The 13,558-nt window shown below is 44.8% G+C and overlaps 1 protein-coding gene across 1 annotated transcript in view; it reads right to left on the bottom strand.

The window, feature by feature from the left end:
- Positions 1 to 13,558, bottom strand: part of fmn2a (formin 2a) — a 38,509-nt gene that overhangs the window by 8,367 nt on the left and 16,584 nt on the right. The window contains exons 8-14 of the mRNA XM_088422032.1: positions 9,305 to 9,366; positions 5,468 to 5,559; positions 5,260 to 5,389; positions 5,023 to 5,169; positions 4,389 to 4,448; positions 3,643 to 3,763; positions 909 to 1,001 (exon numbers count right to left, since the gene is read on the bottom strand). Coding sequence (XP_088278158.1) covers positions 909 to 1,001; positions 3,643 to 3,763; positions 4,389 to 4,448; positions 5,023 to 5,169; positions 5,260 to 5,389; positions 5,468 to 5,559; positions 9,305 to 9,366 — 705 coding nt within the window. The remainder of the gene's footprint in view (positions 1 to 908; positions 1,002 to 3,642; positions 3,764 to 4,388; positions 4,449 to 5,022; positions 5,170 to 5,259; positions 5,390 to 5,467; positions 5,560 to 9,304; positions 9,367 to 13,558) is intronic.

Raw genomic sequence — 13,558 nt, forward strand, 5'->3', positions numbered from 1 at the left:
CTTTGATTTCTCTGTGTGATACTGGCTCATTTGAACATTTATTGAAGCGAAACCATGTGAGTCCCAAAACCACTTGCAGTGGGGCTGTTGACATCTGAAATCTGACACTAAGTCTACAAGCTGCTTTCTGGAAGATGGTTCTAATATTCACATTATTAAAATGAAATCGAACATTAGAAGCGTGAAACGGCATATATGAGGCTCCTTTTATATAACTGGGTAACCCAATTCTGAAACGTGGGCAGTGAAAAAGTATAGCCATCACATGTACCCCTTGGGGTAAATAAAGGCACTTCAGGGGCTATATGTAAGATTTTAACTAGGTTCCTGCAGGTATTATCTAATTTAATGCTTTTCAGTGTGATAACGGGAACAGTACATTTCTCTTTTCAAACTGAGAGCGAATAAATTGGAACATGAAGCAAACTACTCCTAAATTGCGTTAGTGACTTTTACATTCTCGTACATTTTAGTACATTCTTTTTAATTCAATGTCTTTTAGAAGAAGATAGAGGTTTTGTTTGTTTTTTTTTTTTTTACATTTTTCAGACAGCATTTTCCACAAATCATCTTCATTCTTCATTTCTGATCATCTATTAAAAAATGTTTGTTGACATTCTCTTCAGCGCAGCTCCATCTAGTGGATGCATAACCCTGGCCACCTCTATAGCTTCTATTCTATGCACCTTGTAATACGGTGCACCCTATATATTAAAAGTGTTTTAAAATTATGAAGGTGTGCCTTACAGTGTGGAGAATACAGTCGGTAAATATTAGCATTTGAAGCAGAAGGGGAAAAGTAGCGAATAATGCTGGAACATGTACTGTGTTCCGTACATTTTGAAAAGTTTCTGGCAAAGCGTAGATTTGCTGCATGTCCAAAATGTGACAAAGTCCGGATAACTCACCTTGGCTAATAAAGGCATCCATCTTATCCTTGAAGGGCTGCAGGTTGTCTTCTGAGGACAGCTTGCATACTTTTTCCGTTTCTCTGGAGCACGCTGAAAGAAAAGGATGTGATCAACGTGTGTCCTTAGAACATTTAAGAAGAAAAAGGAAACTTTTTTCGATTATCTAAACGAGTGATGCATTTTTTTTTTTTTTACTTCAGTACTCCGACCATTGTCAAGGCCTGAGAAGAGGAAAGGTCATGTTTTTTGAAGGAAATTCCAAAACCATATGTCGCCTCTCCTAGTGGGACGTCTTTTACTTGTTCTCGGAGCTAGCTAAGGTCATTTTAGCGCTTATCGGAACATTTAGGGATACGTTTAGCGCTTCATAAAAAGCGAATGAAGAGCTCCTTCCGCAGGTAGAGCAGGTGATGAGATTTTTATGTTCAGGCGGTTAGCGACAACGCCAACCAGAGGGGCAACGTACAAGTACGTTCTGGTAACGCCCCCCGCGAGAACGATTACGAATTTACGACTTACAAATTACGATGTAAAAAATAACATTATCTGGCAAAGCGTATCGCGCTGGGCTGATTGGTTTAGCAGTGAAAGCGCATAAAACATCCCACCGACCAGACTTTGTTTTGGGAATTGACGGTGGAGACAAACTCACACTTTAATATTATTTGTAGGCGCCCGTGGACATGCCAGAACTTGGAAAGTGCTCGGCGAAAGAGAAATGAGCCATTTCCCCATCAGCCACATTTGTTTGGGCTTGACTTCCTTGTCACGGCGCAGGCCAAGCAGCAGACTTTCTTCCGCGGAGCTTGATCGATCAATGAAATTCTTTTTCCGCGCGTTTCGTGAGGGAACATTAAACCCGATCGAAAAATGACGATTGGTCGAGTAGAACGCGAGTTACCGCTCGAACGCCAAAGGAGTTTTGGTCAATGTCATGGAATGAATTCAATTACCGCCAGCCTTCAAAATTTGATGCTGTTGATATAGCTTCTACGCTAACAGCGTTGAATTTGTTAAAAATAGATAAAAATAACAGAATTCCGCTTACGATCTCTTGCGAAATTTGTCACATTTGTCATACGCCCGTTGCATGCGTCCCTGCACAAATTTTTGGTTCATGCTATTATGCAAGGAATACAATTATATGGATATGTGCCAATAGGAGGGGACCACATGGTGAAATCGTAAATTTTACTGGTGCGCGAGAAAAGGATGAAAAACCGAGACGGTTCATTTCTCTCGCTAATTTCAACGAAATTCACAGTTTTGAAGCAGGAAACACCGCATAAAACGGAAAATTACACTGCGAACGTTTGTTTTGCGTTTTGTATTAATATATAATAATCAGATTATAAAATAATTTATTGATTAATTTGGATTAGTTGTTGATTAATCCATTCACCGTTGCACCGCCATCAAAAATCGTATTTTATGACGCCCGGTATAAATACCCCCCGCCGTCACCACCAAACCCCCAATTAGATTTTTTTTTTTGCAAATCAATTAGCGTTATCCAGATGATGAAGTTTTTACACCGGGTCCCCTCCATTATGTATGCCGATCTCAATTTGACGAGGAGCGGCGCAGAAGCCATGGGGGTCTCGTCCTGAACCGTTCACATCTGTTCCCGCTCGCCGTCTCGACAACAACCAGATGTTATCTCGCAGTCGACGCACCTCCGACAATCTGACCGCCGCCGTGGCGTGCTCGGCTTTGGAGAAAATTAGTTTCCGTTTCCGCGCGAGAAGTTATGTTAAAGTCCTCATGCATAATTCAGCGCTCCACATGTTTCCTCACGCGTTGCCCGTAAACAAATAACACCTCGGGGTTGAGTTAAGCAGCTGGGATTTGGGGGGGGGGGGGGGGGGGGGGGGGGGCAGAAGCAGGTTGGCGGAGAGTGGTCAGGTGACCTTATTGAGGCCAAGTCGAGTTGGAGTCCCAGGGGTCGGAGTTCAGGTCAAGTCCCAGACTCCCGGTGCACAAAGTCTGAGTCCAAGTTCAAATAACAAATAAATCAAGTTTGATGGGGTACAGTATGTGTCTAAAATTTACAACATCTCTGGGTTGCTCAATGCTTGAGTTTTTATTTTGGCAAGAGGTTGTGACAAAAGCCAGTAAGACCAAATTTTTTTGTCAACCGACGACAAAGAAGAAACTTTTTTGTTGACTCGGAACCGACTCGGAGCACCCATATTTACATCGCCATAGCACATATTATTCTGTTGGCCTTGAAATGGGAGAGAAAATACAAAAAATACTGTCTCTCTCTCGAGGTTTCCTTTTCCAATAACGCTTGGCACTGAAGGAGTTACATTATTTAACCAGTAACTGTACTGTTATCCCTTCTCATTTCCATGCCTTGACTGTTAGCCCAGATCATAGAGAACTGCAGTTGCCCTCGGTTTAGCGGCGCCCGGAAGACGAATTAGGGTGAAGTCTGTCGCTGACTAAACATGATAATAAATTGGAATTTCAAATGTAAACTGTACATTTGAAAAAAGTTCTAAATAAAATGAAACTTCTATACACCATTTTTTCTGCGCAAATATCTGATGTTACGACCCAGAATGTTTTCTTGCTCAATTTTGGCTCCTGCGACTTTTATACCGGTGCAATTTATAATCCGAAGTTTGCGGTGATCATTCCTGAAAGTTAAGGATATATGGCACCACTTTTCTTCAGACCCAAACCAGTAAGGAGTTTATACTTGAGCACCACAGGCCCGCCTTACCAGTCAGGTCTTTCCGTAGCTTGCGTAGATCCTTTTGAAAGTCCTCGAACTTCATCTGGGAGGCCTGGAATAGGTCATGGGGCTCGGGCAGAGGGTAGGCGCACGCCTCCCTGCCGGCGTTCTGGAAAGGAACATGCAGAGAAACACCCGATGACTCGCGGAAGGCCTTGCTTGTTATGCCATTTGATACAAATATCCTAAGTGGCCTTTGTGTACTCATAAACAAGTCAAACATCTCTGCGGGGATATGTTTGATTTTACAACACATTAAGGACCATTTAAGCCAGACAAACGGGGAGGGGGGGGGGGGGGGGGGGGGGGGGGGCATCTCAGTCCTCTCCATCACTGTCGCTCCAAGGCCGGTATGAGTTCTGCTAGCATGTAACGCAGGTTGATTTTGGCAAGCGTCTCTCCGGGCTGAGTTCATCTCATCTGGCGAAAACTAATTATTTACACCGGCGCCTCTTTAGATGCCGTGCCAGCGGAACGGACGACGGGCTTGAACCAAGCCAGGCCGGGAGATGAAGAGTGAAACGCAGACAGAAAAATCGCACGGAGAGGCGGAGGAGGAGGAGAGATTTCGGTTCGCCGTATATACGGGAAAGAAAAATAAATAATTTGATAAAGGATAAAGTCATTGTATCCTCTGGCGAGAGGGGGAGATGAAAAGAGGGCTCTGGAAGGATTTCTGAGGGAATCCGACCCAAACGGAAAAGCCGTTCAAATAAACAGAAATGAAAACATACCTCATCAAAGTGCCTCAGATAGTAAGCAACCACGTAGGACAAAAGACTCTGGGAGTTATCCTGCAAGAAAGGAAAAGACCCGAATAAATAAACCCCGATCCTTTATTTATTAATCTAATCATCTCGGAGCAGGACGTTTCAATTTGTGCGCGGGCACGCAAAAATAGAAACGGCGGCCTTAGGAGGAGAGCATCAATCATGACCTCGGGGGGAACAATGCAACAACACGCTTGGCCGGCTGTCATAATTCCGAGCGGGGTGTTCTTTATGGACGCGACGCTCGGGCCGCCTCCGAGCGCCGCGGCCTTATATGGCGGCGCCGAGGGCAGGCCGGGACCGCCGCGATATCGAGCGAGAAGAGTAAACACGATGGCCCTCTCCTCCAAAGCTCCGCGGCTCGCACAAACTTCAGAGATTGGACTCTTAATTCCAGGTTGCGAGGGGTCATCGTTTTCCGATGACTTTTTCGAGACTATTTTTACTTCCAGCGGAACGTCCGCAGTCGCGCGCGAGCGGGGAATTCGTTCGTTCTGGGGGCGAATGATAAAACATATACTCACCGGCTGCTCCGTATCATGGATAATTTTCTTCTGTGTAACCGACATGACCTTTTTTTTTGTGTGTAAGTACTTACGCTGCTCTTAACGTCCTTGAGTTTGGGCAGAATGTCCAAGGTGAAGCCATCAGCTTGCCCGCGGGTTCGATTACCTCCGTTCATGAAGTTACCAAAAGCCAGAACCAGACCCAGAACCTGCAAAACACACTTCTCACTCTGAAGAGACTGACACACATACAAAAATGTCAAAGTCAGAGAGGCTGGAGCTCAATAAAAACAAAAACAAACAAACAGCCGAAGCTAATGCTAGCTTACCTTGCATGTCTTTTGTAGGAGTTCCATTTTACGGGCAATTGTGGTGATGGATTCGTAGAAGGTAGACTGGAAAAGGATGCAAAAAACTCTTTCCGAGAAGTTTGGGATCTCCGATAACTGCAGTAGGAACCTGAAGAAGAAAGCTTGAAGTTTGTTGACTTCTTGCTACAACTTCCTGTAAGTAGCAAGTACGGCGCTGAAGACTCACTGCTCGGGCTTGTCCAGCGGCTTTGCGTTCTCTTTGTCTTGCGCTGACTTCACGTGTTTGGTGATGCTCTCCATCTCGTCAGTTTGGGCTCTCTGGTGGGCGGAAAATATTTGGTCTTTTATTCAAAGGGCAGCTTCAGTGGGGTAGCTTGAAGATCCTAGTCCTTGACCACGAGCCCAAGTACAGTCCAAATCCCGGAGAAAATTAGGGCAAGCCATACCGTAACGACTTGTTCCCAAGTCCTAAACAAAGAGGACAAGTCATGTCTCATGTGTTTGGCCTACAAGTGCAAGCCCAAATCTTTTGGCTCCAAGTCCAAGTCCTTGACCATGACATCTCAAGCCCGAGTCCTGGAGAAAATGAGGGCAAGATTTGTAATGTTCCCAAGTACCAAAAGAAGAGGCAGAGTCAGGTCTCATGTGTTTGACCTACAAGTCCAAGTCTTTCAGTTCCAAGTCCCAGTCCTTGACCACGAGCCCAAGTACAGTCCAAAATTCACACCGTAACGACTCATAATGTTCCCAAGTCCCGAAAGAAGGGGCCGAGTCAAGTCCAAGTCCAAGTCTTTTGGGGTCCTTGACCAAGTGCCCAATTACATCCCAAGTCCTGGAGAAAATGAGGGCAAGCCACACCACAAAAACTCGTAATGTTCCCGAGTCCCTAAAGAAGAGGCCGAGTCAAGTCTCAAGTCTTTAGTGGATGAGTCTCCGTTGGGATCTTGGCCGGTTCGAGCCTGTTAAGTGAATTTTGCGCTGGTGTAATGATATAAAATGACTTCTTTCTGATCTTCCCAAGTCTGACAAAATTGCCTTGTAAGTCTTTCGCGAGTCTAAGTCGTGAGCCCCCAAATCGGGGGGAAAAAGACGATGGTAAAACCAGTTCCGTATCCTGCAATAACCTGAAAACGATCAAGAAGATGGACAGATGGTTCGGCGGTTTGTCCTTCGCAGCCCTTCCCCCCCGGCGGACATCAAAAACGGGCAGCAAAGGCTCCGAGGGTCCGATTAGTATTCCGCGCGCCGCCGCCTTCTCGTGGCGAGGGCGAGCTCTCTTCGGCCCTCCTCCGGAGCCGTTTTCAAGTGTAAATATATTTAACGCAAAGCAGACCCCTTTCAAAGGGCGGCAGCGGTGTTTGGCGTAATTGGGGACAAGTAGGCATTAGCGTGTGATCCGTGAATTGCCAGGGCATGTTTCAACGCTCGTTAGCATGGGAAATACGGTCCCATGCGGAATATCAAACGCGCAGGAATGCGGGATGATATTGGGCGATGCCAGATTCGGGGCGCTGGCCGGCCGGCCGGCCGAGCGGTATTCATTATCCGCTTTTCTCGAAAGGGAGCCGGCCGGGGCTAATTCTCTCGTTTATGAGAGTCCCCGCGCACCCAAGCGCAAAGAATACTTTCCAAATGAGCGAGGGGATAATGTCATAAACATATAAAGACATCGGTCGCCGCACGCTACGGGGGAAATAAAGAGGCCGCCGGGAGAGCGCGGTTGCGAGCGACCTGCGTGACATTTCGCTACCGTCAGCAGTCTGAGCTTCAGACAGCCAGTCTGGGCCCAGATTATGGCTTGCGATATTGCATTCCCGCTATCACTGCGAGCCCCTTTTAATGGCTCATTGTTCAAAGCGCAGGAGCGACGATAATCCGCCAGATCGCAGACTGAGCGACTCTGCGGAAAAAAAAAAACAAGAAAAATCTCAGCGCGCCCGCTTCGCGTTTGTTTGCTAGCGTGTTTGCGCCGAGGCGAGGAAAGTGAGGGAGAGCGGCGATGTGCGAGCGAGCAAGGGCGTAACCATTAGAAGCCCCCTCGCATTCCTCAAGACAGGCTGACTGTGCTGCCAACTGTGGTTTAGGGGTCTGGAGACCCACAGACAGGATGGAGTCTCGCAATACAAAAGGGAAACAATTTGGCTCCTCCGCTCAATAACACAGCCCGAGGCGGCGAGGGGAGGGGAGGGAGGGGAGGGGGGGGTTCCAAATCGCGGGGTGAGCGGTCCAGAGGTTAGAGTAGACTCTTGACATGTCGGTTCAGAACGGCAGCTCGCCTTGTTCCCATGATCGGCGTCAGCCGGGTACAGTGAGAACCTTGTTTTTTCTCTGGAAGCTTATCCTCTGTGTTTGCGAAAAATTGCCCCTTTCACGCATGTTTTCTACTCCTTCGCCGACACCCCAAAGCCCTTTTCACACTGCGCTTAGCAAGGCGCAATTCATGTTTCAATTCGTTTGCTCTCAATTTGAAAAAACAAATGCACTGGTCCTGTCTTGGCATTAAAATACATTTGCTGATGACTGCAGAAATCATGTAAAAATTTTGCAATGACATGTTTCAATTAATTTCCTCTTCTTTTGAAAAGACAACTTGTACTGTTGCTGCCATGGCATTAAAATACATAGTTGATATTGCATGCAAAAAATGCATTTAAGTTGATTCCTGTTTCAATTAATTTTACATTAATTTGAAAAGAAGTGTGTAATGTTCCTGTCATGGAAATAAAATGAAACTGCAGAAACCCGGTAAAAAACTACCAAAAAGTCGCTCGCAATTTGAAAAGAAAATGCTGCATAACTGTTCCTGTCATGGTATTAAAACAAATTTGCTGAAACCCTGTTAAAATTTAGCATTACATTTTTCAACGAATTTGCTCCTAATTTGAAAAGAAATTTGTATTGTTCCTGTCATGAATACAAATTGGCTTGAGAAACCCTGTTGGAGTGACTTCACATACTTCCATGTGAGAATGGCTGGTGTAATACCGGCAATTCTATAGTTTTATGTTTGGGGGGGGCATCAATACTTGAAATAGTGGTGGTTTTTGTGTGGCCTTAGCCACAAAGGAATTCAGAGGATTTTCACAGCGTGTTCATTTCTCGACCCCCGTTTTGTTATTGTGTGGGCCGCTAATAGTTTCCTACTGCTTGCGAGGAAGCCTCTTTGGAACACAAGATGCTCTTTTGCCGTCAGGACGTTAAAACGTGCCGATGACAAGCGCGGACGCAAATGTTATGAAGGCGCAACGTGCTCGCGAGTGTCATCGTCAAACACTTTGACAGACAGAGGCGGAGGACGAGGATGAGGAGGAGGAGGAGGGGCAAAAGTGGAGTGGATCGGATCCAGCGTGACAAAAACATATTTACCGCGTTAAATCATGGCTCCCCTATTCGGGCCCTCTCCGAACATCACACGCTTTGCGGCTAGCCGCTTTGCTTTGGTGCCTAATGCCCATGTCCTCTAGTTCAACTCTTTACAGGGAGGCAGGAAACTCCACATCTTTTCGCGAGAAGAGTGGCGTCGAGTGGGGAAAAAAACACGCCGCTCGATTGTGGAAACAAAACGGCCTAATTGATTTTTTTTTTCCTCCGTTTTTGCTACGGTTGAACTTTTCCTTTTTGAATGACAGACATTGAGTGAATTGTGGTTTCCCGAGTTAAAATAAAAAATAGCCGCCTGCTTGGAAGTGCGATGAATCACATCTCAGCAAATCCTTCTTCGGTTCCCCCCCGTCATAAAATAACAGCTCGTTTATTTATGCGGACGGTGTGAAATGTGCAAACGTGTCTTTCTGTTTGCCGCAAGCGACAGTTTCAAAATAAAAGCTCGGGGGAGGGAAAGAAAGAAGCGCCGGGCTGTGCTGGCGTGCGGCTTTTTGTTGCTCAACTTTGTGTGTTTATGTATTTTCGCGCTGGCGGGAAAGAGCGGAAATGTTTACGGCTCGGGATCGATGAGACAAAGCGCCGTCTGTGCCAGACTCGCTCGTCTTTCCCTCGGAGATAAAAACAACATGCCGCGTTTTCGCGGCGACTGCGACGGCCCGCCGATATTTCCGATACTCACGTTCTCATAAAGCGCTTGTAGGGTCTCCAGATCCACAACAGTGTTGTCCATATTGAGGACGGCTGGGGGAGGAAGGAGAGGACATTAAAAACAGGCCACGCAACATAAAAAAAAAAAAAAAAAGTCTTAAAATTGATCATGATCACATGACTTTTTTTTGCACAAATGCGATCCCAGAAGTCTTAATAAATTGTGGCAGAAAGATCGATCATAACCGCACTTGGAGTCTCGCTGAAAACCTTGACTTCTGTCGTGTTTAAAAAATTGGAAATGGAAACGCTTGTGGAAATACCAGAACTAAACAGGAAAAGGCAGCAGCGATTACTGAAAGTTACATTGCTGTATTATATATATAAGCTTTATTTTGTTCATTTAATTTTCAGTTGTTGTAAGAGTTTTTGTTAATTTTGTATTGAATATCCCAGATTTTTTTCTATTATTTTCTATTTCATTTTTTCTATTCTATTATTTATATTAATTTTTACCATTTTTTTCTATTTTTATTTTCTATTACTCCTATTATGTTAACAAGTTCAGCAATTTATTAAAATATTTGATCTTTACATACTCAAATACTTTATGGAAATGATCGTGAAGTGTTGAATGTACTAAAATCTTCCATCCATCCATTTTCCATTGCCGCTTATCCCCCAGGGTTCGCAGGCTTGTTGGCGCCTATCTCGGCGGCCTTCGAGCAGTAGGCGGGGACACCCTGAACTGGTTTCCAGCCAATCGCAGGGCACACAGAGACAAATGACCGATCACATGCCCAATAACACCTAAGGACAATTTAGTATGTCCAATTCACCTGCCGTGCATGTATTTTGGGGAGTGGGAGAACCCACACAGGCACGGGGAGAACATGCAAACTCCACGCAGGAAGGCTGGAGCCAGGTGGATTTGAACCGGCACCTTTGAACTGTGAGGCGGACGTGCTTTTCACCGCGCCATCGTTGTACTAAAATCAGATCGGCCATTTTGTCCAATTTTAGAACCCTTTGTGGCCCTAGGATCAAAAGGTTTGCCCACCCCTATGGTTGTATCATTTCACACTGGAAAGGTTCCCCAGAGACGCAACCATTTGTTGTATACAAGCAATAAAAAGCGAGTCAATTTCCCATCGCGAGTCCCCTTTATGATAGCCGAGAGCCGCGCCGCGGTTTGAAGCCGTACGGAAACGTGACACGAGACCACTTTCGTATTTATCAGCGCTAGCCGGCGGACGGGGCCCGCAAAGTACAACATCAATACGGAGGGCTTGGAAATGTGTCAGCGCTTACGCTGACGTGTGTTTGAACTGGCGCGTTTGAATTCCTGCCGTCGCCTTTTTGTCTCGGCGCGAGGACCCGGGCGCCCGCGAGCATTAATCCTTTGAAAGTAAATGTTTAAAGACAAACACGGCCCCGGGGGCTGCGGCGCGGAGGCAACGTCACCATGTGCGCATAATTGCCCGGCTAAGAACTCAACGAGTTAGAAGTTGAGCATTTCGTCGTCACCTTGGACTCCCTTTCGTTTCTTGAGCGAGGTGTCAGGAGTGAAAATGGAACACGCTTTTTCTGGTGGCTTGGGCGTGAAACTGCACTTCTCTTCATTAACAGTTAACGCAAAAGGTGGAACACGGCCAAGCAGCGATACCTTTGTTCAAACACTTAATGTTTTTTTACTCCAACATATCATCGGTAGATCAACCGTATTTTTTCAAGTTCAGCGGGCCCCCGTTTTACAGTGTCTCGGCCCAACGTTTTCCTTCAGTGGAATACTAAGTTCTTTCGTCCCCTCTTCACGGCATTTGTTTCACTTTACGGCATCAACAACACCCGCAAAATTCTAACTTGGCGGTCAGTGTGCTCACTAAAATGCTGGTCTGCTATTGGTCAGCATCATGGTGATCATGCGATGCATCATGGGATGCTGTTGTGTACCTTACACCGAAAAGATGTCTCTGTATGACTTCTTTTTTTCGAAAGAAGTCTCGACATGACTTTGTTTTACCTGTGAAGCCCTTTGAGACTTCGGTGATTCAGGGTTCTACAAATAAAATGTGATTGATTGATTGATTGATTGAATGTTAGGTCTCAAAAGGAAAACATACAAATACGAAAATCGATTTTTGTGAGTTGTCATCGTCAAGAAATGTGTCTTGGCAAAAGCCGTTTCGGCTGCGTAATGTGTCCCCTATGAAACCTTGGTTTGAAATCTGGAATAAATTACACCAAATTTTATTGATCTCATTGGGAACGTTAGTTTAGACATTGAGGTACCACTGTCAGAGAAGCGCCTCAAGCCAGTGATCCCATCACATCTGCAGAATGTCTTTAGCGTTCGTATATCAGCCAGTCTGACAAATACCGAAATGGTGGTAGTTCTTGTCACAAATACGTCCCTTCGCAAACCGTTTGGTCTTCATTCAAGCGAACTCAGAATTTGGCAGCCTGTTTTCGATGAGATTTAGGAGATTGCAAAACGGACCGACCGCCACGTTGACGCGGCATCACGGGACGGGTGGACACGAGACAACAAACAATAACAACGGCTATGTGTTGATTGGTCACTAGGCAACAGCGGCGAGGCACACAAAGGAGCGTCTGAATGCGTGAATCAGAAATGGCTTTTCTTTTGCAGATGTTGAAACCGTCGTCTTTACCGTCGGCGAATAAAACGCGTGATTCACGCCATCAAAAGTAACGATTACTTCAGACTGTGAAGCAACATTCATTTCACCATCTCGCAAAAGATCAGGATGAACTCTCCACACAATTAAATTTGGGGTTACGTCTTCGCCCGAAGATTGTTTGGAAATGACTGGAGCTGAAACTGACGACATTGTCGCTATTTTACGCTAAATCGGCAGAGGAAATGGGCAGTTGCCCGGGCGCAAAAATCGGGAGCTCACCAAATTACGAACAAGTCTAGGAGTCGTCATTGAAGAAGTCTTCCGAGTCTCAAATGTGAAAAACATGTGAAGACTTGGACTCACAAAACAAAGCTGAAGTTTTTGACACGCATCTTCTTCCACATAAGTCATCCAATTCACATCATTCCAATTTGAATATGTTTCAAAAATTCACGCCATGGGAGCTTGTATTTTTTTCCTTCCAAATATTCAGTTTTCCTAAAATTCAACCTTTTTCACCCCCAAATTTTCCATTGATTCCTAAACAGGAAGTTTCTTTCAAAAGGGTTAGTCGCTCTATCCATTTGGCACCTTTCCATTATTACCCTTTCAAATTTAAATCACTTAACGTGTTCAATTAACCTCAGGAATAATTTGTTTCCAAAAATTCCCATTGACCGAAAATGCAACACTTTCACCATTACAAGTCGCACGGAAAAAAAAAGCCCGATTATAATTTCAACAAAACAGAATTGCATTCTCCCAATTTGCAATGGAAAACAACAAGTTCATTCAATTTGAATGTCAAAAATTCTGATGCACAAAAATTCTATACTTTCACAAGAAAAGTTACTGCAAAAAGAAATGAATAGTCCTCATACATTCTCAACGACACATTAAAAAAAAGTCATGCCCATTTAGTTTAACATGGCGACATTTCTGAGTCCCACAAAACATTTTTTAAAATGACAGTTTGGAAAAAATTTAAGAGAATTAGGGCCGGTACACAAAAAATGCATTCTCACTTTAAAGTCAGGATTAAAATTTCGGTCAGACTTCTCAGAATTCTATTCTAAAATTTCCCACACTAAAGTGTGAAATGTCTGACTTTGTGCTCAAAGATTTCCCACTTTTCCCACAATTGTGAGTTTTCTGGACAAAAACTGAGTTATGGATATAAAGGGAAATTTCTGAAGTAAAAAACATCTGAATTCTGACTTCAGATTTTCGACTTGTCAGAATTGTGACTTTTGAGACTTCGGACTCAAGATTGAAAATCCTGCCAATCTTTTCCCCTTCTTTGACCATATTTTTCCACCGTTCCACATCGCTCAACATCATTTCACGCTTCAATGTTTAATTCAGCATTTCAGCCTTCACGCGCCAATTCAGACATTTCCATTGTCTAATCTGTTACAGTATCACCGGCTGATACCAACGGAAATGTAAACGAGGAGCAGTTTTCATTAGGAAGAAACAACAACCGTTTGAAGCCTCGATAATATTTACAAAAGCGTATTTTTCCGTTATCAAAGTTAGTAGTGCGCAAGGCTGAGCGTTTTGGGTTCGCCTAACTCGCACGTCACCGAAGCTCTTGCATCTCCTCTCTGTTTGCTCTGTGATATACTGGCCTTTCCAAT

This window comes from Hippichthys cyanospilos, chromosome 8 (genome assembly GCF_059441005.1).
Source record: "Hippichthys cyanospilos isolate Australia breed blue-spotted pipefish chromosome 8, RoL_Hcya_1.0, whole genome shotgun sequence".
In the NCBI taxonomy this organism is placed as follows: domain Eukaryota; kingdom Metazoa; phylum Chordata; class Actinopteri; order Syngnathiformes; family Syngnathidae; genus Hippichthys; species Hippichthys cyanospilos.